The 26,027-nt window shown below is 40.7% G+C and overlaps 1 protein-coding gene across 7 annotated transcripts; it reads left to right on the forward strand.

Moving 5' to 3' along the window:
• Positions 1-1,159: 1,159 nt before the first annotated feature.
• PRPF3 (pre-mRNA processing factor 3) lies at positions 1,160-23,237 on the forward strand. Of its 7 annotated transcripts, none has more exons than XM_019799785.2 (17): positions 1,160-1,765; positions 2,950-3,040; positions 4,246-4,434; positions 5,407-5,537; positions 7,518-7,664; positions 10,165-10,248; positions 10,411-10,631; positions 11,321-11,627; positions 12,280-12,446; positions 13,204-13,283; positions 15,568-15,711; positions 16,404-16,503; positions 16,677-16,790; positions 17,839-17,957; positions 18,242-18,325; positions 20,191-20,252; positions 22,875-23,021. In XM_019799785.2, the coding sequence occupies exons 3-17, from the start codon at positions 4,290-4,292 to the stop codon at positions 23,019-23,021; spliced, it is 2,052 nt and encodes a 683-aa protein (XP_019655344.1). In that variant the 5' UTR covers positions 1,160-1,765; positions 2,950-3,040; positions 4,246-4,289. The 7 variants fall into 7 exon arrangements, with proteins under 7 accessions (XP_019655344.1, XP_002919355.1, XP_011223467.1 ...); XM_034654205.1 differs by lacking the exon at positions 1,160-1,765 and adding an exon at positions 1,828-1,889; XM_002919309.4 differs by lacking the exon at positions 2,950-3,040 and having other exon boundaries at positions 1,167-1,765.
• The last annotated feature ends 2,790 nt before the right edge of the window (positions 23,238-26,027 follow it).

Genomic DNA, 26,027 nt, shown 5'->3' on the forward strand with positions numbered 1-26,027 from the left:
ACAGTCTTCAGAATTGAATAGGGTGATCAGGGAAGGCTTCACTGAGGTCATATTTGAATAAAAATCTGAAGGGGATGGAGGGAGCAAATCCTGTATCTGGATTAAGAGCAATCCAGGCAGAAAGCATCAAGTTCAGAGGCCTTGAGGTGAAATTATCCTTGGCATGCTCAAGGAACAAAAGGGATTAGGATTTTGGAGCTGAATGAGTGAGGGGAAGAGTGATAGTAGATAAGATCACAGAGGTAACGGAGTGGGGCATTTTGTAGGGCATCTTACTCAGTGATATGGAATGCCAAGGGATGGTTTTAAGCACGAGGATAATGACCTTTCTGATGTGTTTACATGATCTCTATAGTACTTGCCATTCTAGTACTAGATAATTTGCTTATTACGCTTAGGTAATGAGACTAAAGAGGGGCAGAGTGGAAGCAAGAGAGAAAGCAGGAGGCTACTAAAATAATCCAAGCATAAAAATGAGAGTAGTGGAGGTGGTGAGATGCACATGGGTCTGTATATATTTGAAAGTAGGGCCAATGGAACAGAGGAGTCCAGGAAGATTCCAAGATTATTGGCCTGCATAACTGTAAGAATACAGGTGCCATTAACTGAGGATGAAGATTGGGAGCTGTTCTTGGGGGGGGGGTGGAATCAGGAGCTTGGTTTTCATCATGTAAATTTGAAATGTCTGTTACACACTTAGATAATTTATTATTATTATATATAATGTAGCTTTATTGAACCCTGAGAGGCACTGTTTTAAGTGCATTGTGCTCATTCTTGTGGTCCTCAGAGCAGCCCTATGAAGTGGATTTTTTTTTATAGGTGAGGAAAAAGGGCTTAAGTAACTTGCCTATTGTCACAGCTAATGAGTGAGAGAGCTAGAATACAAATCTAGGCAGTCTGACTTTAAAGCCCATAGTATTTTTTTTTAAGATTTTATTTATTTATTTGACAGAGAGACAGCCAGAGAGAGAGGGAGGGAACACAAGCAGGGGGAGTGGGAGAGGAAGAAGCAGGCTCCCAGTGCAGCAGGGAGCCTGATGCGGGGCTCGATCCCAGGACCCTGGGATCACGCCCTGAGCCGAAGGCAGACACTTAAGGACTGAGCCACCCAGGCGCCCCTAAAGCCCATGGTCTTAATCATTAAGCAATATAGATTCTCAGAGGATGCCTGGCACATAATAGTAGGCAGTCAACAAGTATTACGTCAGTGAATGAATGAAACAATAAATATTAGGCACAGATCGGGGGGCTGCTATCTTCAGAGTCCTCCTGTGTTCGTCATTTTTCTTGGTGGTCTCTGGCACCACGCTTAAGGGAGAAAGATTAAAGAGGGGTGGCTAATGCTAGCAACAAACGATTCTCAGATGGTTTAGTTTCTACCAGATAGGCTCGTTTAACCCGAACGCAGAAGCTCCGCTTTTAGCGCATTTATTCGCACTACGAGTACAGCAAGCAGCCCAATTTCTGCTTCAGGCAACATTAACTTCGCAGTAATCTAGTTACCAGATTTCGCGGGAGAAACCTAAAGAAGTAGGAACTTTCATGCGCAAACTTTACAGCTCCGGCACGCATGCGCTTCGCCGAGGAGAAAGTGGTTACTACGGCTGCGCGAACCGGTGGCCCGGCCCTTCCCCGTCACATGTCGGGGGACCGCGGCGTGGCGGCGGCTGTGGCGGTAGCGACGGCAGGCCGTAGGGCGATCGGAGGGTTTCCGGTTCCGGTGTAACGTTCGGGCTCCGTCTCAGGGGCTGAAGTTTGTGAGGTGAGTAGTGGCCCCGGGCCCTCGGAGGGTATCCTCGGGTCTGAGCGGCAAGGGCCAGGGCTCAGCCCAAGCGGAGGACCGAGGCGGGAACGCTCAGTGGGAAGGAAGCCGAAAGAAGTACAAGGTTCTGAGGGAGAATGGGTTGGAGTGAGATTATAGGGAGGAAAAGGGCGGGGGCGGGAAGGACGGGGTGGGGAGACTAGCTCTAAGATGAGTTTGGGGAGAACGAGGTGGGGTAGGGAGGCGGTCGGAGATAGGGAGAGAGCAAACAGAAGAATGGGGGTTGCAGGGGGGAAACTCGGGTTACAGCAAAGAAGAGCACGGAGTAAGGAAATTCTTCAGAAAATTGGATTCTGCTACCTGCTCATTCAGAGATCTTCTGCCTTCCTCTTCTTCCACCCCCACCCCACCGCGCCCCGCCCCAGGCAGTTATTGTCAAGTGACAAAGCTAGTTACTGTTGGAAACTTTTTTTTTTTTTTTTTTTTCTCNTTTTTTTTTTTTTTGCTCACTGGCTGTTTAGTGTCCTAGAGTATTGGGTCGAAGTTGAATACATTTGTTAACATGGTACTTGGGCACACTTTTCATCTGATAGAGTGGCACCTCATTTGTTGCTTTGGATTTTCAAATTGCTTACACTTTCTATCCCATGATTCAGTTCTAGTGAAAGATAAGACCCGTTAAGGCGAGGATTGTCTGTTATGTTCACTGTTGTATGTATCCTCAGCGCACAGTGCACTACTTGAGACCTAGTAATTATGCAATAAGTATTTATTGAATGATGAAGGATGATTTAGGTATGGGAATTGGCCTCATTTTGTAAGATCAGTAAACTGAGGCACAGGGGAATTACTTGCCCCAAAGCTGGTAAATAGAGTTCAGTGTTCCAAATGTTCAGCATGAGCTCTTTCTTCCCTCTCTTTGGTGTCTGAGTATGCATTTTTTGAGTAATGCACATTTAATATGTACAAATTTATAGGCTATACTATCTCATGAGAGGTGAAGAGCTGCCACAGAAGTATTCATACAGCATGTCCCTGAGTCGCAAAATCTTTCACTCCTGTTTTCATGACTTTAATCTGTTAGTTTCCTGTGGTTATACCAAAATTAAATATACTGTTTAGCAACAGGTCTTGCAGAAGATAAACCTCCCTAGAAAGTAGAAATTAATCAGACTATCTTTTAGGAGAAAAGATGTCTTAAAACATCTTGAAAGATTGACTCCCAGAGACCCTGATTTATAGCACTGCTGGAAGGAAGTTTGCTTGGAAATTGAGGTCAGTGCTGTTTATTGACTTTAGGCACTTATGGAGAAAATCAGAGAAACAAAATTTTCTCTATGCTCATGAGCTTTGCTATTTAAGTAGGAGAGCAAAATATAAACATGAATAATGTTGAAGAATTATACTAACTTGCATTAAATAACAGATTTGTTGTAGAAGGTCCTTTATGATAGTGTTTTCTCTGGTAAGCTAAAAAGTAGAAGTGTAAAGATGAAAAGGGAGAGAGAGAAAGTACATACAAAATTAGGGTATTCTTTTCTGAGCTAAGGGATTAGTTTTATGAAGTCAGCTGACAGATCCTGTAGAACATGAGAGAAAATGATCTGGGTACAGAATTTCCACAGGGATGAATATGACTATAGAGAAATGTGACACATTCTTAAGGATTAGGAGCTTTTTTTTTTTTTTTAAATTATTTATTTGTTTAAAGTAGGCTCCACACAACATACAATGTGGGGCTTGAACTCAAAACCCTGAGATTGAGTGTTGCATGTTCTACCAACTGAGCCAGCCAGGCGCCCCAGAATTATGAGCTTTTTTTTTTTCTTAGCCGGGGGAAGGCCAGTGGGAAAGGGAAAAAGAGAATCTCAAGCAGGCTCCAAACCCAGGGTGGAGCCTGACGAGGAGCTCAATCCCATAACCCCAAGATCATGACCTGAGCGAAAATCAAGAGCTGGATGCTTGACCGACTAAGTCACCCAGGCGCCCTGGATTATGAGCTTTAATATAGGATGACTGATCTGGATAAGCCCTCTTTTTTTTTCATTCATCCCTTAGAAGAAGGGAAACCTACAAGCCTAGGCTGGGTTAAGGAATTGCCTGCCTAGAAGCAGGAGGAATAGAAAAGCTGGTCTCTGGGTGGACTTTTCAGCCTTGTTTTCAGGTTATATGTTTTCCAGTCCTTGTTATGACAGGATCAAAAAAGAAGGTAGAACTCATTTCTCAGACTAGATTATTCCTAGGGTTTCCTTGTTTATTCCACAGATTTTGCTGATCCACTGATACTGAGTTAGGGTTACAAACAGAATGTGGTTCTTTCTGCTTTGAAATATGGGTTTTAGGGAAAGTATTTGGTTTGAAATGAAGTGCACTTGCCTGATTGAGAATAGGGGTGGAGATGGCATTCCTGATATACCAAACATTGCCTGGATTGGTCTTTTCCTACCCTCTAAAAGAGGTTTTTCCTGGTTTCTTTTTAGGTGCAGTACTGAATCCATTTGAGCTACGCTCCCTTTCCTGAAGAATGGCACTGTCTAAGAGGGAGCTGGATGAGCTGAAACCATGGATAGAGAAGACAGTGAAGAGGGTGCTGGGCTTCTCAGAGCCCACAGTGGTCACAGCAGCACTGAACTGTGTGGGGAAGGGCATGGACAAGAAGAAGGCAGCTGGTATGTCCTTCGATGAATCTTTGGACTTAACATATAGTGTGATCCCAAACACTGCTTTGAATTTCCCCAAATCTCTGTTGCGAGTATCTGAAAAGATCAAGCCACATTTTATTTTCTCTTGCATTATAATGGAAATAGCCGAAGTGACTAATTTTGCTTTTTTTCTTATTTTTTATACTACTCATGACTTACTTTTTTTTTTTTTTTAATGTAACCTCTATACCCAGCGTGGGGCTTGAACTCATGACCCTGAGATCGAGATGCCTTCTCTACCAACTGAGCCGGCCAGGCACCCCATTTGTGATCTATTTCGAACCTCAGACTAACTTCCTTTAACCAATGCATTGAATTAGCTAAGTTATATTTACTTAAGGAATATGCTAAAGTAGATAGGTATATTCCATTCAGATTGATACCAGATTTTCTGGGGAAAAAAAACATGAAAAAAGTGGTGGAAGGTAGACTTTGTTTATGGTAGTCTCCTATAGCTTGTTCTTTGGGAAGAGTTAGGGTGATTATTCATCATAAACTTTTTTTTAAAGATTTTATTTAAGAGAGAGCATGAACAAGGGGGAAGGGGAGAGGGAGAGGGAAAAGCAGACTCCCCGCTGAGCAGGGGCCTGCTGACCCAGAACTCAATCCCAGGACCCTGGGATCATGACCTGAGCCAAAGGCAGGTGCTTAACTAACTGAGCCACCCAAGCACCCTGTTCATCATAAACTTTGATACTCAACCTGAATAGGTTGCTCTGGCTATGCTACTTCCTACTGCAAAAAATTCTAACAGTACTTTTACCTCAAAAGGTAAGGTCATTCAATGTAAAAGGATTTATGGGAATCCTACAAAGAACTTAGGAAAACATTTCTCTCCCTCCTAGGGATAAAATTTCAGTGTTGGTGTCTATTATATGCCTCGTATTGGACAAGTACTCTTACTTTTTCAACCCTTCCACATCTTTTTTTTCCTGTCAGATCATCTGAAACCTTTTCTTGATGATTCTACTCTCCGATTTGTGGACAAACTGTTTGAGGCTGTGGAGGAAGGCCGAAGCTCTAGACATTCCAAGTCTAGCAGTGACAGGAGCAGAAAAAGAGAGCTGAAGGTAGGTTCCAGTTAACTATCTGATGAGCTTGACAGTGTTTTAAATGGTAACAAAGTTGCTGAGCTTACCTGGCTCACACTTTGATATCCACTATTAGAATACATAATATTCAAGAGAGGTACTTAGACATTAAAGGAGAGGAGGTGAACTTGTATTATCACCGTCCTGTGGTGATGAACTACCGAAGTTCATGGGTTGAAATACTCCAAGGAAACAATTGATAGCTTTGTCCTTTTTCATGTACAGTTAGGAGTTTTTGGTTCTTAGGTTTCCCTACATCTCCTCCGCCCTCCCCCTTGCTACTACCTATAAATTGATTGCTCTAAGGTTTTATTTGGATTACTTGATAACTAATAGATTGATTCAGAATGTGATTTCACTGCTGTAAACCTCATTGTTGCTCCTTTTAGAGGTTTCTCTGAAATGGACCTGTAGATGGGATACCTAAGAAAAATTATTATTTACTGTGTGTCTTGAGAGCCTACTGTTTGCTGTATAGCATATTGTTGGTCATTGGGCTCCATGAGTGGAGTACTTAAAAGGACCATCATTACTGTCTTACCTCCTTCCCTTTTTATTTGGTAATTGCTGATTCGTCATGCCATCTTTCAATATTGCGCTTCATGTGGCTGATTTCTCTATCTCTTTTCTGTCTCTTCCATTAAAAAAAGTCTTTTCTGTGACTCCCATCAAACCTTCCAAAGTGTATTTGATACCTCGGCTATCCTATTGCTTTTCCTGAGGCACAGAGAGTGAATAAGCAATGTCTGCTTGGTCCCTGGCCAGGCTATGGTACCAAGAGAAGTAGAGAACCGTGTGCCTTTTGTGTTGAAGGCATTGTAAGGTGTTCAGAGGAATGAGAAATAGTCCTTGCCTGAAAGCAATTTGCAATTTAAGGTGGGGCACAACAAAATACAGTCACAAATTATAAAATCTAAGTAGCAGTTTCATATACATTTTAGAGTTGACTGTAGAGTCAGACTGATGTTAAATTTGTTGTGTTTAAGGGGGAATGCTTGACCCACAATATACACAGATCTGTGGAGTGAAGCTAATGCTATAATAGGGCATGTGGCTGTGTAAGTGCTGAGGCATGCTGTGAATGAAGTGACTACATTGGGTGGGATTAATAAAAATGGTTTCTTGAAGGAGGTATCTAGATAGCCTTGGGATATGGGTCCCATTTTGGTCCATTCAAGTCCCCACCCCACACAATATATTATGGGAGAGTCCTTTTTCTTGAACTGTAGGAGTTCCAGGAAGCGCTCGCCCCTGGCCGAGGATATGTCCTTGCAAAACACGAGCCCTCCTAGTGAAGAGGGGATGTCACCCAAAGCCTACCACCGGTGTGTACATTTGCTTTTTCCCATTGTCCCTTCCAGTTGGCCACTCTTGGTCCTGTTAAATTCACCTTGCAAATTAGTCAACATATTTGAGTTCCCATTGTTTGATGAGAACAAGTGTTATTGGGGAATACTGAAGAAGAAAGAGAAAACCCCTGTCCTGGAAGAGCTTAGACTCTAGTTGGGAGAAAGTACTAACATTGAAAGACTTAACACTTGGCAAGCAGAATATCAGCAGTGTAATTTTATGTAGTATGAACCCAGGTCTTAAGTGCTAAGAGGATATGAAACAACAGTTTGATCAGAGTGGGATGAGATTATTTATGTGGAAAACTTCCTGGAGGAGGTGAGTTTCAGGCAGGATTTGGAATAAGGGTGTGGATAAGTTGAGGGAAATCATTATAAATGTAGGCAGTAGCATTTGTAAAGACCTTGAGATGGGAACACTTATAAGGACATGAAGATGAAATTTGCTTGACTGGAGTAGGAGAATGATGAAGTTGGGTGAAATGGTCCATTTGGTGGAGGGTCTAGAGGACTCTGGGAAAAGCCACAAAATGCTGACAGGGACTAGGATGATTCTTCCCTTCTTCCATGGGCAGGGAGACAACTCTTCTTTCGTCTTGGGTTTCCTTAGGAAGTGTTTGGTGATGACTCTGAGATCTCCAAGGAATCATCAGGAGTAAAGAAGCGACGGATACCCCGTTTTGAGGAGGTGGAAGAAGAGCCTGAAGTGATCCCTGGGCCTCCCTCAGAGAGTCCTGGTATGCTAACTAAGCTCCAGGTGAGTAATTAGGAACTGAAAGCAGTGATTTTATGAGTTGAAGAAGCAAGAGATGCATGGGTCCAGATTTGTTGTGACCTTAATTTGAGTTAGTAGTTAGTGTTGGGGAAGACTATTAAAATTGTATTTACTGAGCACCTATTATGTGGCAGACAAGGTGTATTACATACATCATTTGCACAAGTATGTATCTCATTGGATCATTGAGAAAATTATTGAAATAATCAGAACTTGGCTTAATGGCAGAGGAGAATTTCCAGGTATAATGCAGAGACGAGACAATATAATCACTAAAAATAATTTCAAGTTGACTTTGTTGTTTGGTGGGTTTGTGCAGTTTTTTTGTTTTTGTTTTTTCATTTAGGTGTTACTTATTTAAAGAGAGAGAGCACACACGCGAGCAGGGGAGAAGGGCAGAGGGAGAGAATCCCAAGCAGACTCTGTGATGAGCACAGAGCCCAGCACAGGGCTCAATCCAAGAGCCAAAACCAAGAGTCAGACGCTTGACTGACTGAGCCACCCAGGTGCCCTGACTTTGTGGTGGTGTTTGTTTGTTTGTTTGTTTGTTTTAATAGGAATTATCTGGGGGCACCTGGGTGGCTCAGTCAGTTAAGCATATGCTTTTGGCTCAGGTCATGATCCTGGGGTCCTGGGATTGAGCTCCATGTCAGGCTCCCTGCACAGTGGGGTGTCTGCTTCTCCCTCTCCGCCTGCCCCAACTCATGCTCTCTCTCTCACTTGCTCTCTCAGATAAAGTGTCTTTTAAAAAAGACAACAATTTTGTTACCGTATAAACAGTAAATATTTCTTGTACCATTTAAAATTTCTTGGAAGGTAAATAGAATATATACATATATGTGTATGGATGGATAGATGAATTTCTTTTTTTTTTTTATAAGGTAGGGAGGGGCAGAGGGAGACGGAGAGAGAGAATCTTAAGCAGGCTCCACGCCCTGCGCATAGCCTATCTCAGGGCTTGATCTCATGACCCTGAGATCATGGCCTGAGGTGAAATCAAGAGTTGGACACTAAACTGATTGAGCCACGCCGTTGCCCCTGAATTTGCTTATTTATATCTATATATGGTATTTCTGCAAGGAAAGAAACTGATACTGATGCTTTATTTAGAATAGGGGTGGAAGAAATTTTAATACACCCTTTTGTACTTTTTTTTGCATTTTGAATTATGTAAATATATCACCTACTCAAAAAAAAAATTAAAAAAGTAAATTTTAAAAGGGCTCCTGGTGAGCTCAGTGAGAAGAGCATGGGACTCTTGATCTTGGGGTCATGAGTGCGAGCCCCATGTTGGGTGTAGAGATTACTTAAATAAATAAAACTTTAAAAATAAATTAAAAATACATTTTAAAAAATATATTGAAGCACCTTGGCAGCAGGGTCTCTTTCGGAAAATTCAAGAAGAGTTACTTGATTGTATTCTCAAATCTTATCATTTTCATATTCTTTAGGACCAAAGAAGGGTTTTACAGTGGCTAGGAAGCAGGTCTTTGCTTTGTTGTCTCCAGTTACCCAAAGCAGGCATTCATAAAAAGTATAATTTGGGGTACTTGGCTGGCTCAGTCCAAAGAGCATGCAATTCTTGATCTTAGGGTCCTGAGTTCGAATCTCATGTTGGGTATAGAAATTTCAAAAAATAAATAAATATACTAAAAAAAAGTATGTTAATTTGTGTGGATTCTGTTAGGAGTTTTGTTTAAATGCTCATAATAGTCTTGTAATGTAGGTCCTATTTTTACCCTTTTTAGACACTTGGAGTTTTAGAGATTAAATACCATGTCCAGGGTCACACAAGCATTAAGTGTCAGAGTTAAAATTCAAGCTCAGGTTTCTCTTAATCTGAGTCTTTTTTTTTTTTTTTTAAAGATTTATTTATTTATTTTGAGAGAGATAGGGGACAAGCAGTGGGATAGGGAGAGGGAAAATCCCAAGCAAACTCCTTGATGAGCATGGAGCCCGTTGCAGGGCTCCATCCCACAGAGATCATGACCTGAGCCAAAAAACATGAGTCGGACACTTAACCTGAGTCTTAATTATCAAGTTATGTTACTACCTAACATGCCAATCCTTCAATAGGATGATGGGTTGAAAAGTTTCAGTGCTGAGCTATGTAAGCTTATCCTTACTTTTCTATTCAGTGGTACAGGCAGAATATGATGGGTTCATTCAAAAAATTTTAGTTCTCTAGACCTGAAAGCCTTTACATTTAGGAACCTATATAGGACAAATAAAAAGAGAGATATTGAGGCGCCTGGGTGGCTCAGTCGGTTAAGCGCCTATCTTCGGCTCAGGTCATGATCCCAGGGTCCTGGCATCAAGCCCTGCGTCAAGCTCCCTGCTCAGCAGGGAGCCTTCTTCTCCTCCCTCTGCTGCTCCCCCTGCTTGTGCTCTCTCATTCTTCCTCCGTCAAATGAATAAATAAAATCTTAAAAAAAAAAAAAAAGATGTTAACAGTTTTTTAACTTTTCCCCATCGAGAACAGATCAAACAGATGATGGAGGCAGCTACACGGCAAATCGAGGAAAGGAAAAAACAGCTGAGCTTCATCAGCCCCCCCACTCCTCAGGTATTGTGAAAAGAAGACTCTTAGCGTAAGAATTTCTTGTTGTTCACTCATTTGAGAGTCTGGAAGGTGACTGCATGTTCCACCCCACAGTCTACCAGTCTGTGTGTGTGACCTGTCTGCCTGTCTAATTCTGATTCTGACTTCTTTTTCTCTGTCTCACAGCCAAAGACTCCTTCTTCCTCCCAACCAGAGCGGCTTCCAATTGGCAACACTATTCAGCCCTCCCAGGCTGCCACTTTCATGAATGATGCCATTGAGAAGGCAAGGAAGGCAGCTGAACTACAAGCCCGCATCCAAGCCCAGCTGGCACTGAAGCCAGGGCTCATTGGCAATGCCAACATGGTGGGCCTGGCCAATCTCCATGCCATGGGCATTGCTCCCCCGTTAGTATCTGTTTCATGGAATCTCTTGTTATTTCTGAAGCTGGAGAAGCAATAAATACCTTTGAAAGTTAAACAAACAACAACAACAACAAAACCTTGGAATGTTACTGACCCTCTTCTTCCAAGGAACCTACGTCATTTCTTGGTTTTATATTTCTTACATACTTAATAAATACCAGTTAACTTCTTTTAGCTTCCTTGTTGCAGAATTTATCTTCTTTTTACAATTGGTAGGACTGAGGTTAAGATTATTCATCTGTTGTTGGAGCTAGGACTAGAACCGGGTCCCCTGGTTCCTAACTCAGAGCCAAATCCATTAAATCATAGTGAGTGATTCCAGATCTGAGAGTTCGCTACACTGAGTAAGGATGATAGACTTTACATTTAGCACTTACAATTGGTTTGGCATATTATGTCTGACTCAGAAATTCAGGAGTGAAATAGGATTGCAGGTTCTCATCAATGTAATATATATATAAACACATTTCATCTGATTGTATTCTGTACTCAAATATTCAGTTTGATGTTTTCAATCAAGGTGTTACTGCTATTCACTGATGGACTTATGTTCCCTAGAATTGTGTAGCCTGTTCCCTTTGTTGGGTTTGATTTGTTTTATTTTCTTTTGTTTTTGTTTGCTTTATTTATTGTCCCATATGACGTTTATTTCTTTGTGGGCTATTTCTCAGGAAGGTGGAGTTAAAAGATCAAACTAAACCTACACCACTGATTCTCGATGAGCAAGGTCGCACTGTAGATGCAACAGGCAAGGAGATTGAGCTGACACACCGCATGCCTACTCTGAAGGCCAATATTCGTGCTGTGAAAAGGGAACAATTTAAACAACAGCTAAAAGAAAAGCCATCAGAAGACATGGAGTCTAATACCTTTTTTGACCCCCGAGTCTCAATTGCCCCTTCCCAGCGCCAGAGACGCACTTTCAAATTCCATGACAAGGGCAAATTTGAGAAGATTGCCCAACGATTACGGACAAAGGTACCTGGTTTAGAATATAACCTAGAACTTCATAGAAGTTAGGAAGGGAACAAAGGAAATTTAATACAGTCCTAAAATACTATCAATTCAATTCTCTGAGTTTTAGGCAATTAGATACACAAGTAATAAAGCAATGACTAATTTTTAAAATACTTCATTTATTCCTATAATACTTGATTTTTAGCTGATTTGTCTTCTTAATTACATTCTGCCTATGTGGAAATAAAACTGAGTTTGAAAATTCACATATAAACAGTGGAAGGAAACAATTCAGAACACTGACTGAGGAAAGCTAGTCTGGTGTTATTTACTGCAGATGAATTAACTCCACACGTGGAGAGTTGAATTGACTGTATATTCAGTGAGTTTTGCTCTTGTTTTCATCCTCTAAGAATGGTGTTTTCATAAAATTCCATATCTGCATATTTGCTGTGGGCACACACTGTGGGGTGAAGGGTGGTGATGAGAGTAGTTGTACATAAGTCAGCTAGGGATAAAAAAAGAAGGTTCTTTTCTTTTAAGCTTTCAGAAATTATGAATTCTTTGCATTAGGCATAAAGAATTCAACAAGAGAGTGCTTTAAAATTGGGGTTGTGTCATGTCCCTGTTTGCTGTGACTCCAATTTCACGTCTTGGTTTATCTTGTCTTTAGGCTCAACTGGAGAAGCTGCAGGCAGAGATCTCACAGGCAGCTCGAAAAACAGGCATCCATACTTCAACTAGGCTGGCCCTCATTGCTCCTAAAAAAGAGTTAAAGGAAGGAGATATCCCTGAAATTGAGTGGTGGGACTCTTACATCATCCCCAGTGGCTTTGACCTGTGAGTCTGTTAGTTAATACCTTTTAATAAGGCTAGAGTTTTGTTGGGAGAGATGCTACTCATGCATTAAGCAAAATTTTAAAGTCCTGGGGAAATAAGTAACTACGCACAGACTCACATATTCGTGAAGAATATGTTGTATAGAATTTTTTCATTTGGGGGGTTAACTCAGGAAGAAACAGACACAAATAATCTAAAAGAGAAACGATGTAAATTTTATATTTGCTTTTGTTATACATAGTTTTCTTAATTACATTTTTCTGCTCTTTATAATAGGTTTTTATATTTCTTAAAGATCCAGTCCTAGAATAGAGGAAGGATTCTTAATTGATGGGGGAGAGAATGGTAAATAAAGCATTTATGAAACATTTGGAGAGCTTTAATTATATCCATTCTGTAATTCTGATACATGGCTTTAGGAGACCGTGTTTCAGCCTTTCCCCTTACCCTTCCTTTTGTCAACCACTGTCGCAGAGAGTTATTATTAGTGAGAGAGTGTGACATCCACCAGGGATGTTAGGGTAGGAAAAAGGTTGAGAATGATTAGTGTGGAGAGTATGTCCAACCTTAGTGGGAGCCAGTTTTCTCATCTTGAAAATCATGTGTAATATGATTAGATGCTGTAGATAACAAATGCTAAAAAGTGCTAGAACACATTCTGGAGAGTGCATTGTTTCATTGTGTTTCTGAGACTCTCTTTCTCTCTTGGAATTGTTTCTACCCACATATCCTGTTTTCCTTCTTCCTCCAATTTTAGTACAGAGGAAAATCCCAAGAGGGAAGATTATTTTGGAATCACAAATCTTGTTGAACATCCAGCCCAACTCAACCCCCCAGGTAATGTATAGATTACTCAACTAAGGCTCTAAGAAGTATTATCCAATAGAACTTTATGTGATAATGAAAACGTTCTCTACTTGTGCTGATCATACAGTACCTACTATCCACTTGTGACTGTTGAGCACTTACACAACTGAAAGACTGAATTTTTAATTATCTTCAATTTTAATTAATCTCAATTTAAATAGAGTATATGCGGGGCGCCTGGGTGACCCAGTTGGTTAACATCTGACTCTTGATTTCAGCTTAGGTCATGATCTTGGGGTCGTGGGATCGAGCTCTGGGTCAGGCTCTGTGCTGGGTGTGGAGCCTGCTTAAGATTCTCTCTCTCCCTCTGCTGCTCCTCGTGTGCAGGCGCGCTCTTTCTCTCTCCTTATAAGTAAATAAATCTTTAAAAGAAGATGGACAGATAGGTAGTGTATGTGTGTGGCCGTTGGCTACAGCATTGGACAGTGCAGCTCTAGAGCATCGAGGCCTACTCCAGAGATGCTTTCACTGATGTATGTAACAAGTTGGGTTTTAAAAGTCATTCTTGGGGGGCGCCTGGGTAGTGCAGTCGTTGAGCATCTGCCTTTGGCTCAGGGCGTGATCCCGGCATTCCAGGATCGAGCCCCACATCGGGCTACTCCGCTGTGAGCCTGCTTCTTCCTCTCCCACTCCCCCCGCTTGTGTTTCCTCTCTCGCTGGCTGTCTCTCTCTGTCAAATAAATAAATAAAATCTTTAAATAAATAAATAAATAAATAAAAGTCATTCTTGGGATGCCTGAGTGGCTCAGTCAGTTAAGCGTCTGACTCTCGATCTCTGCTCAGGTCTTGATCTCGGGGTTGTGGGCTTAAGCCCTATGTTGGGCTCCACACTGGGCATGGAGCCTACTTTAAAAAAATAAAAAATAAAAAGCATGCTTATCTTTGACTCCTAACTCCTCTTGTAGACCAGTACTAAATACCTGCCCTTCTTCAGTCTTCTTTGTCTTAACCCTTTCTCTCTATCATTTTTGTAGCAAAAGCCTGTTGGCTTAATCAAAAGGGATAGGTTTTAGTTTTATGGCTATGTTTTTAACTAGCTGAATCCCTTGGGTAAATCACTTAGAACACACAACTTTCTCACATGTAGAGATAATATTAGCTGTTACATCTTTTTCAAAAGCATGCAGATCATAAAAGATTTTAACACTTTCATCAGATTTGGGATGAATAGAGGAGATAATACCTCAATTAGTAAATTTGGAAAAATAGATTGAGACCTTAAGGTAATACAATGTATGATAATCATTGACTATTACTTAATCAGAGTCTACTTAGATGTCATCAGTATGGAGGATCATTAGAAGAACATAAGGGATTTTGTTTGTTTTAAAAAATTGAGAGGCACCTGGGTGGCTCAGTTGAGCATCTGACTCTTGGTTTCACCTCAGGTTATGATCTCAGGGCCATGAGATCGAGGGGAACGCCGCATCAGGCTCCACGCTCAGTGGGGAGTCTGTTTGAGATTCTCTCCCTTTCCCCACTTCCATGTGTGCACACTTTCTCTATAAAATAAATAAATAAACCATCAAAAAATAATAAAAAGTTGAGGGGGCGCCTGGCTGGCTCAAGTCAGAAGAGCATGTGACTCTTGGTCTCAGGGTCATGAGTTTGAGCCCCACTTTGGATGTAGACATTGCTTAAATAATCTTTAAAAATAATAATAAGTAAAATTAAATAAAAAGTTGAGTAAACCTGCTCTGGGAGTATAGAGGATTTTCCCCAATCCCTATAACTCTAAAATTATAAATTTCATCATCTTTTTTTTTTTTTTTTAAAGATTCTATTTATTTATTTGACAGAGATAGAGACAGCCAGCGAGAGAGGGAACACAAGCAGGGGGGAGTGGGAGAGGAAGAAGCAGGCTCACAGCAGAGGAGCCTAATGTGGGGATTGATCCCATAACACCGGGATCACGCCCTGAGCCGAAGGCAGACGCTCAACCGCTGTGCCACCCAGGCGCCCCTATAAATTTCATCATCTTGGCCCCACCTACCCCAAATCCTCATATAATACAACTAGAACAGCTCTCATTTTGTTTTCTGTATTTGCCACTTTTCAGTTAAAGGGTTCAACTTCAAGAAAAAACAGGTTAGAACACTCTCATGAAAGATAATGCTTTTTAAAAATGTAACATACTACCATTATTACAACCAAAAAATAGTAACCATTAAAGTTTCTTTTAATGTGCTTGATATTCACCTACATTCCTCTAATAGGCTTAATGCTTGTGTACTTTCATTTCTCTGCATGGCAGTTGACAATGACACACCAGTTACTCTGGGGGTATATCTTACCAAGAAGGAACAGAAGAAACTCCGAAGGCAAACAAGGAGGGAAGCACAGAAGGAACTACAAGAGAAAGTCAGGCTGGGCCTGATGCCTCCTCCAGAACCCAAAGGTACATATCTTAGAGGCAGGGAAGAAAGCGTGGTGCATTTGTTTATCTCTGTAATTCTAGAGGAACTTTCGCATGCCCCTATGTTTGGGTGCTTTCCATTTCTCTGAATCATTCATTGATTTTTTTTTTTCCTTCCTTTTCTTACATTTTCTATAATCTTAAAACAGGTCAACATATTCACTGTAGAGGTCATTTAAGGCTTATTTTTAAGTATAAAAATATATAACAGTGTGATCTTCCTGGATGAATAATGGTCTTGAAATTCATGAAGGTAGTAGCTGCGGTGTGTGCATAAAATTGTTTTATACTTAATATTTGAAAAATGAAAATACTGTTAAAGGGGACCTTCACTCCTGTAGTTCCCATTATCATTCGGTAATATTTTAAGTGAGCACTGTTATATGTAGGATCTTTCACTAAATGCTTTGATCAGAGTGAAAAATACCAAAGAAATTAAGTTCCTTATGTTTCATAAATTTTCAAGCAATGTAAGTAAACATAGACCAACTATTTAGATTGTGTGTCCTTCTACAATTGCTGAGTTAACTGGTTGGACTTTTCAAGGTAGGGGTTTTTGGAGGAAATGAGCTTTGAGCGGAGATTTGAAATAGGTAAACCGTATGAATTCAGAAGAGGTAACGGGTTATCCCAGCTGGAGAATTAATTGTTTTCTATCCTCTCTCCATGTGCAGTGAGAATTTCAAATTTGATGCGAGTATTAGGAACAGAAGCTGTTCAAGACCCCACGAAGGTAGAAGCCCATGTCAGAGCTCAGATGGCAAAAAGACAGAAGTAAGTGCCATGGGATTGGGTGGAAACCCAGGGCAAGTACCTTTCCCAGACTCTTCTGGGGGGATCCATATTTGGAGGGAGGGGAGAGTCCTCTGTTGCTCTCTCTTTCCCTCAGCTTTGCCTCTGATCTTCAATGCCTTTCTCACTTGTGGATGTCCTTCCTGTCACGACAGAGCGCATGAAGAAGCCAACGCTGCCCGAAAACTTACAGCAGAACAGAGAAAGGTCAAGAAAATTAAAAAGCTTAAAGAAGACATTTCACAGGGGGTACACATATCTGTATATAGGTAGGTGTCCAATCTGGGCTAGCCTTTGCCTTAGAAATACCAAAAATTTTCCAAGTGCTTGAGGCAGAATCAACGTGGTCTAAAGCATACTCAACACCAGTCCCCACTCTCTTCTATGACCCCAGCATGAATCAGGAACTAGTAAATCTTTTATAATGAGGCAGGTTTAAAGACTTACTTTTCTATCTCTGAGGCTTTTCCATGAACCAGTACTAGTTCTGAAGAATGAATGAATGAATATACCTGTTGAGACCAACCTATGAACTAAGGATCATTCATCCTTTGTGAAATATAAAATAACCTATTTCTCCAGGAAGCATTAAAAGTTCTTTGTTCAGAAACTATATTCTTATCCTCACTTTTTGCAGTAATCCTTTTATTTCCACTCCGAAGTACATTCTTTACATTGTAAATATTTTCTACATTACTGTTGATTCAACATTTTCATTTTATTCTTTTATGTTGAGTGCATGTGTACCTTCCATTTTTTAAAATGCGCTCCTTTTTAATAACTAGCTGTTTATTATGAAAGTGGTACATTATTATAAAAGTAGTGAAAGCTTATTAAAAAAAAATTTTTAATCTAATACTACAGAAAGCCCTTACTGAATGTCCCCTTCCTACCCTCTGATCCCTAAGTGTGACAAACAGTTTTTTGTGTAGCCTTCTAGAAATTTTCCTTGCATAGCAGTCTGACTATTTTACGTCATAAGCATCTAGGAGACAAAGAATTTGATCTTTACACTGTCAAAAACAATTAGCTTACACATATTTTTAGATGATGGTAAATACCTCTCCTTTCTTAGAGTTAATTTGGATTACCTGCTGTTTGTTGTAGGGTGTACAGTACTAGTCTTTGAAGTATAAGACAGTGGAATTACTTCGAGATTCATTGATTCTATCTTTCAAGCATTAGCATACTTGCTTACTTCAAAGGACTTTATTTTTAGAGAGAAAACCATTTTGGATCCATCTGTTTATTTGCCATTCCATTCAGGCCGCTCCTGATGCTGAAACAAAAGCCATAACTAAACTTTCCCTTCTCCAGAGTTCGAAATTTGAGCAACCCAGCCAAGAAGTTCAAGATTGAGGCCAATGCTGGGCAACTGTACCTGACAGGGGTGGTGGTACTGCACAAGGATGTCAACGTGGTAGTAGTGGAAGGGGGTGAGTCTGAAAAAACTGAGGGAGACCGTCCCCACGCAACCCTAGGCCTTGAAGTGATTAGAATGGTGGGAAGAAAGGAGGAAAATAGAGTTTTAGAGCCATACCTGGGTTTAATATCCTGGGCTTCTGTTTCTGTGTTTATTGGAGTAGAAGGACCTAAGATGTGGTTCCCGGGATTGCTTCAACTACCGCATTAAGGTCTGAGTAACAAATGATCTCAGAGGTTCTTTCTACTTCATCATCTTCCACAATTCTGGCAAAATTCTCCTTCTCTCTGTTTCCAGGCCCCAAGGCCCAGAAGAAGTTTAAGCGTCTTATGCTGCATCGGATAAAATGGGATGAACAGACATCTAACACAAAGGGAGATGGTGAATGGGGGTTAGAGGGAATTTAGTGGGAGGTGGGAATGGTACTCTGTCCATTCATCTATTCCCTCCCAGTGACACTTGCTCACACTTGATAATGTTGAGGAATTTTATTTTTACGTATTTCTAAGATTTTATTTATTTATTTGTTTGAAAGAGAGAGCTAGTGAGAGGCAGAGGGAGAAGTAGACCCCCACTGAGCAGGGAGCCCAATGCGGGGCTTGATCCCACGACCCTGAGATCATGACCTGAGCCAAAGGCAGACGCTTAACCAACTGAGCCACCCCGGTGCCCGTTTAGGAATTTTAGAAATTTTAGTCATTTGGACTTTGAAAATGGTAGACATTCATGCAGTATTTATTGTGTGATGATATGTGTGAGTGTTAGTTATTTTTCTGCTTGACCTTTAAGGCCTTTCTACCAGCTGGTTTCCCTGTCTGCCTGGTCACTGGTTATGAGAGTGTATTTAGTTTGTGAAAATTCAGCAAGCTGTGAATGCTATTTTTTTTTTTTTAAAGATTTTATTTATTTATTTATTTGACCGGAAACAGAGCATAAGCAGGGGGAATGGCGAGCAGAGAAAGAAGCAGGCTCCCTGCTAAGCAGGGAGCCTGATGTGGGGCTTGATGTCAGGACCCTGAGATCATGACCCAAACCGAAAGCAGACGCTTCACCACCTGAACTACCCAGGTGCCCTAAGCTATGCACTTACATGTGCATTATCTGAGTATTTTTTGTTTTTTTGTTTTTTAAGATTTAATTTATTTATTCGACAGAGAGAGAGACAGCCAGCGAGAGAGAACACAAGCAGTGAGAGTGGGAGAGGAAGAAGCAGGCGCATAGCAGAGGAGCCTGATGTGGGGCTCGATCCCATAACGCCGGGATCACGCCCTGAGCCGAAGGCAGGCGCTTAACCGCTGTGCCACCCAGGCGCCCCTGTCTTGAGTATTTTTTGAAAAAAGCTTTTTAAAGGGTTGAAGGCAAAAAATATATATATATACTTTTATTCTTTTGCCCAAGTTTATATATGTGTAAAATATAAAAATATAAATTACATGTATATATTTGATACCTTCCTGTCATCATTTTTCCATCAATATTCATTCTTCCCTTCTTTAAAGACCTGGGTTGGCATTTAACATGCATAGAGAGCCTTACTTTCTTAATTTTACCTAACTTTGGCCCTCTTAAATTTTAAAGTATTTTTGTGCCCTACTTCCTTAAGGTACACTTTTTACTACAATTGACCTATATTTTCTGTTTTGCAAGATTTCTAAGATATTTTCATTTAGTTTATCTGCCCTCTTTCTCCACTAGATTAAAAATTCCTTGATAAGGGACTCTTTATGTTAGCATCTGAAGCTTGGCTCTCAGGGTGCTTAGGACAAGTTTTGTTTGTTTGTTTTTAAGATTTTATTTATTTATTTGACACAGAGCACAAGCATGGGGAGCAGCAGGGAGAGGGAGAAGCAGGTTCCCACTGAGCAGAGAGCCCGATGTGGGGCTCAATCCCAGGGCTCTGGGATCATGACCTGAGCTGAGGGCAGACACCTAACCAACTGAGCTGCCCAGGTGCCCCTTAGGGCAAGTTTTTATTGTTGATTGCTTGTCTTTTATTTACCCCCTTATCCCAGTACCTGGGGCAGCTCTTGAAGGTGCTCAGTAAATGTTGAGTTAATTAATATCTTCGCCTGTTTGGAGCTTTCAATCTAATTTGGGAAAAATAAAAATAACAAATATGACCCTGATACATGGGAAAGGGGGGACGATATTTAAAAGAATTGGGGTAGACTTGAGTACTCTTTGTTTAGAACCTAAATCTTGGTCTCGATGTCTAGAGCAAGATTTAGCTATATTATCTTTTCCAGATGATGAGGAATCTGATGAGGAAGCTGTGAAGAAAACCAACAAATGTGTACTAGTCTGGGAGGTAGGTGATCTTCTGTTAAACGCTGAAGCAGAACTGTAGCGAATTCCTGGTGGTTTTTACTGTTCTAGTGGAGCAGTGCAATGGTAAAATTAAGCGATGACTGATCCCTTAAGTAATTCATGTTTCTTTTCAGAATTCATTGGTAAATGTTTGACAGCAGATTCTTCCTGATTATATTTTAGTCAAATTGATGAGTATATAGTATATGCCACCTGGGGAGAGTATGCAAAACTGGTGGCAAGAATACAAATTCTCGGCTAAGTCATTTATTTCACAGTCATGCATATGAGATGTGGAAAGAGAGGAATGAATCATTGTGGGATTTTTTTGGTCTGGATATAATGAAAGAAGTACTAGGCTTAAGAATATAAAGGTGGGAGTCTGGGCAGTACCACTCACTAGCTGTTCAACTGGGTGTCAAGACACTTTAACATCAATTCCTGTCGGTTTGTCTACAAAATGTGGATATTATTTTCCCTTTCTATTTGTCAGTTTTTTTCTGAGCAGACGTAGATTACTATATGATAGTGCTCGGTAAAATGGAGCTTGTTTATGGTTATACAGCTCCCTCGTCCCTGAAATCTTAGTGAACCAGTATTCATTCTGAAAAATGAATTAATGAATATGCTTATTCAGGCCAAGAATTGAATGAAGGATTGTTCATTGTTTGTGAAGCATAAAATACCATCCTGTTTTTCCAGGAAGCATTAAAAATTTCTTTCTTGAATAATTATATCCTTATCCTGATGTATTGCAGGAATCCTTTTTTTCCCACTCCAAGATACATTTTTTACATTGTAAATATTTTCTACCTTTGTGTTGATTTAATGTTTTAATTTTTTCTTTTATGTTGAGTACATGTATATCTTTTATTTTTTAAATGTACTCATGCTTAGTAACTAGTTCTTTATTACAAAAGTATTATTTCAAAAGTGGTAATTGCTTATTAAAATAATTCTAATAACACAGAAGAACACTTACTGAAATGGTCCCCTTCTAATTCTCTGATTCTTTAAGACCACTCTTTATAGGCAATTGTTAATGTTCTTCATGTATCCTTTTGTCTTATCCCAGACTCCTCCAATTTATGCACACAAATTAGACCATAATAACCGTGATACCCCACCTGCATATTTAAGATCCCAACCCCTTCATCTCCTCCAGTTTCTCTTCCATTTATGTCTGAGAGTCCACAGGAGTTGTTCTCAGGTTCAGGAACAAGCCAGGTTCTACTCAGGTTCAGGAACAAGCCAGGTTCTACTCTAGCTTCTTATTGGAATTTTATCCCTGAAAGTCTTTGGAGATAGCACTCTACGACTGCTATTGCTGCTGGTGCCTTCGGCAAGATTGTGGTTACACCCAGTATTGTATGTTTTTCTGTTGTAGTTCTCTTCGGGTACCCCCCCCACCCCGTTCCTGTTCCCCTCTTCCCCTTGCCTTCATATTGTTCTTGGTCAGTGGGCCCCAAAGCCTCCAGCTTGTATACAGGGTCTCACTGAGTTTCAGTTGAAAGAGTCCTTTCAGGCTTTGGTTCTCTCTTTAAAGGCCCAAATCTAGTCCTCAAGGCCTGGTGGGTAAGTAGTTCATTCCATCTCACCCTGCATAGTCCTTCCTGACTTGCTCTTTCACCCAGGTATCAGAGCACAGAACCTCATCCTCCATTCAGTCAAAACAACTAAAACCTTTGGGGCGCCTGGGTGGCTCAGTCAGTTAAGCATCTGCCTTCCGCTCAGGTCATGATCCCAGGCTCCTGGGATCGAGCCCCGCCTTAGGCTCCTTGCTCGGCGGGGAGCCTGCTTCTTCTTCTCCCTCTTTCTGCTGCTCCCCCTACTTGTGCTCGCTCGCTCTTTGTCAAATAAATAAATAAAATCTTTAAAAAAAAATTGAAACCTTTATGCCTATAAATTCATGAAGACTCACACAAATATCGAAGGGAGTGGAGGTTAGAATATTTTACCATAAAACAGTGCTCAACTGGGCACATTGCTACACAAATGTTACTAGGTTTTAAAGATTCATTTATTTAAGGGGTGCCTGGTTGGCTCAGTCAGTTGTGTCTACCTTTGGCTCAGGTCATGATCTCATGGTCTTGGGATCAAGCCTCCCATGGGGCTCCCTGCTCAGCAGAGAGTCTGCTTCTCTCTCCATCTGCCCCTCCACCTCACTTGTGCGCACACAATGGCCATGCTTCTCTCTCAAATAAAGTCTTTTAAAATAAATAAAAATTTTATTTATTTGAGAGAGAGAGAGTGTGTGTGTGTGCATGTGCACATGGGGAGAGGGAGAGGGAGAGAACCTTATGCAGACTTCCTGCTGAGCACAGAGCCTGACGCGGGGCTTGAACTCACAACCTGAGCTGAAATCAAGAGTCGGATGCTTAACTGACAGAGCCACCCAGGTGCCTCAAAATTGTTATTAGGTTTTAGGAAAGAGTGTTATATCTGATTTAAATTAGAAATTGCAGTGTTTTGAGGCACCTGGCTGACTCAGTTGGTGGAGCCTACAACTCAATCTCGGGGTTGTAGGTTGGAGCCCCACACTGGGTGTAGAGATTACTTAGAAAAATAAAATCTTAAAAAAAAAATTGCAGTGTTCTTATTACAGATTTTTTCTCTTAACCAGGGTACAGCCAAAGACCGGAGCTTTGGGGAGATGAAGTTCAAACAGTGCCCTACAGAGAACATGGCTCGAGAGCACTTCAAAAAGCATGGGGCTGAACACTACTGGGACCTTGCGCTGAGTGAATCTGTGTTGGAGTCCACCGACTGAAACTACTGCGAGCCTTTGCCTCTCCCCTCCTGCCTTTGTCTCTTCAGTCCTCTTATTTTACTTCCCAACCCAGTCCCACTTGTGTGTGTGATCTCAGAACTGTGCCAAGCTGACATTGGGACAAAGGGAAAACACCTTAGTCCCTTCCCCCGTCAGCCTGGTGCTGCCCTTTATTCCCCATATGTGCATATGATTAAAGAGTTATTTTTAAAGTTGGTATGATATTTTTCACACACTTACAGGTATTGGAGTTTGGGTCTTCAGGTGATCTTTTCTCCCAACTTCTAGCAATTGCTGTGGAAAAAGAAGATTTTGTCATTGATATCTCTGTATATATGAATGGATGAACGGATGGATATGTACTTTCCATGTTTCTCACCTCATCTTGGAGCAAGAGTGATAAATACTGTTTTCCGGGAGCAGAGTAAAGCAGGAGGTGTTAGTGGGTAAAAGAGGATGGAACAAATGAGTGTCTTACCTGTTAACCTTCAATAGAGTCACAAGGCAGATAACCTCTGGTCTTGGCTATGGTCTTAATAGGAAGTCATTTCCCCAAACAGGTGCTTATATGAGAATGTGTGTGGTGGGTCAAGTGGACACAGGGAGAGTCCCAAGGAGGATGTTATGGGTCCGTTTGTAAAATGGAATAGGATTCGGGAATTTAGCCTATTTCCTCTCTTTACTAATTTAAAAAAAAAAAAAAGAAAGAAAATCTTTTTCTAAAAGACAATGTGTAGTTACTTTTTTCATTTCCAGAGAATCTGACTACATGTAGTTCTGTTTAAGAATGTAATGTCTCTGGTTTGATTTTAGGAGTATTTAGGTCAGCATAGGTATCCATTGAAGTCTAAAATTCTTACCATACATACTCCTTCATTTCATGTTGCCTGTTGAGGACATACTGGGGATGGATTGAACACAGGAGCCATTAGAGCTCCCATAACTTCCTCCAGTTGGAGTTTACCAAGAAGTGATTTTGGAAAATGGATACTTGATCAGAAGTTAAAACATTCTTTATTATAAAAATTTTTTAAGTTTTATGTGTTTCAGGTCCTAGTTAGAGTTCTACTTTTAAAACAGTATGAGAGAGCTTTAGGATAAAAGAGGTGGAAGGAGACAGGGACTGCTAAAGGCCTTAAGGAAAAACTAGTATAACCTCTTTTTAGAGGTAAGTAAACTATAACCCAGACAGGTGAGGTTAACTAATTACTCCTGGAGCAGGATGAAATCTGAAAAGCTCACCAGGCCTCAGCAATGAACTGGGTACTTGCTAGTAATCATCTCTGTATCTGTGAGACGGGAGCCAGAGAATTGAACTTGTTTTTGATATTTCTTGATTTAAGCAAATCCAGGGGAAACATTCATTGTCATAGAAATAAGTGCTTTTGCTTTGATTAAAGGGTTTGTCACAATAACGTGTGTAAATAATTTATATACAACTTCAAAAATGTATTGTTTGCATAAGGCCTAAAAAGTATTTACTATAGTACACATTGTTAGTGTAGAGAGACTTAACCGTGCCTTGAGCAAGTCTTTAATCTCCCTGTGCCTCACGGTGTTTTTTGTTGTCTTTAAATGTTCTTGACCCTACACTGTGTTGAGCATTGTGTTCCATAAACATTGCCTCCTTTATCAGAACAAATTTAAGAGAGAAGTAGATTTTAGAGAGGAGGAATTTGAGGCTTAGAGTAAGTAATTTGACCCAAGGTTATGGCTAGTAAGTAATGGAGCTTAGTTTGAACCCAGGTTTGTTTGACTAGAGCCCAAACTCTTAGCCCCTACATATGCTGCTTCATTTGTGAAATAAGGTGGTAGGGACAGCTGTGTTCTTCCAAATGAATGTTATTCCCAGAGGAGTTCCTATCTTGGGTTGCTGTTCTCACTTAAAATGCATTGTGAACTTTAGCAATTCCTTTTATAATCTTTGAAATTACGTATATTATGTCAGATATGTTAATGTCAGTTATTTATCCTCCAGAATTCTGGGTAAGAATTTTAAAAGTCATTTGGAATTTATAATAGAGAATTAAGTGAGATATCAAGATAGTAGCTTTCTTAATTTAAAAGTGAATACAAAGTAACTGGACTATTTTCTCCTCCCTGTATGTAGCGTAGCTTGATGAATTTCCAGAATTATCTTGAAAATGTCAATATCTTTGGAATAGAGGTACCCAATAATTATTTTTGAATACAACAATTCAGTAATAACTAACACTTGAGCATTTTACAATTTTCATGGTGCTTTCGCATGTTATTCAATGCAATGTTCCTGAAGGTAAGAAAATAAAAATAATTTCAGCAGAAAATGTTATTGCACAAAAGAGGCAAATTAAGATAGCTCTTGAAAGATGGGTAGAATTTTGATAACAGAAAAGGATGTTTTAGGCAGAACAGAATTAATTACAAATAGAAAATGACAGGATATGTTTAAGGAAAAGAACAATTTGGAGCCCAAGGAACCATGGAGGGGAGGCATTTGAGATTATACTAGGAAGTTAGATTGAAATCATTGTGGAGAGTCTTAAACGCCAGGGCTTTTACTTAATAGGTAACAACATTTTTTTAAGATTTTTATTTATTGTTTTCTTTAAGATTTTATTTACTTATGTGACAGTGATAGACAGCCAGCGAGAGAGGGAACACAGCAGGGGAGTGGGAGAGGAAGAAGCAGACTCCCAGCGGGGGAGCCCGATGTGGGACTCGATTCCGGAACGCCGGGATCACGCCCTGAGCCGAAGGCAGACGCTTAACGACTGCGCTACCCAGGCGCCCCTAAGATTTTTATTTATTTGAGCACAAGTAGGTGCAGCAGGCAGAGGGAGAGGGAGATGCAGGCTCCCCACTGAGCAGGGAGCCCAAATCAGGGCTGGATCCCAGGACTCTGGGATCATGACCTGAGCCAAAAAGCCGCTTAATGACTGAGCCAACCAGGTGCCCCAGGAACACTTTATTTTGAGTGGAGGGGAACTAAGATGTTCATCTGGTAATGGTCTATAAGTTGAAGAG

Source organism: Ailuropoda melanoleuca, chromosome 2, assembly GCF_002007445.2.
Source record: "Ailuropoda melanoleuca isolate Jingjing chromosome 2, ASM200744v2, whole genome shotgun sequence".
NCBI classification, from domain to species: domain Eukaryota; kingdom Metazoa; phylum Chordata; class Mammalia; order Carnivora; family Ursidae; genus Ailuropoda; species Ailuropoda melanoleuca.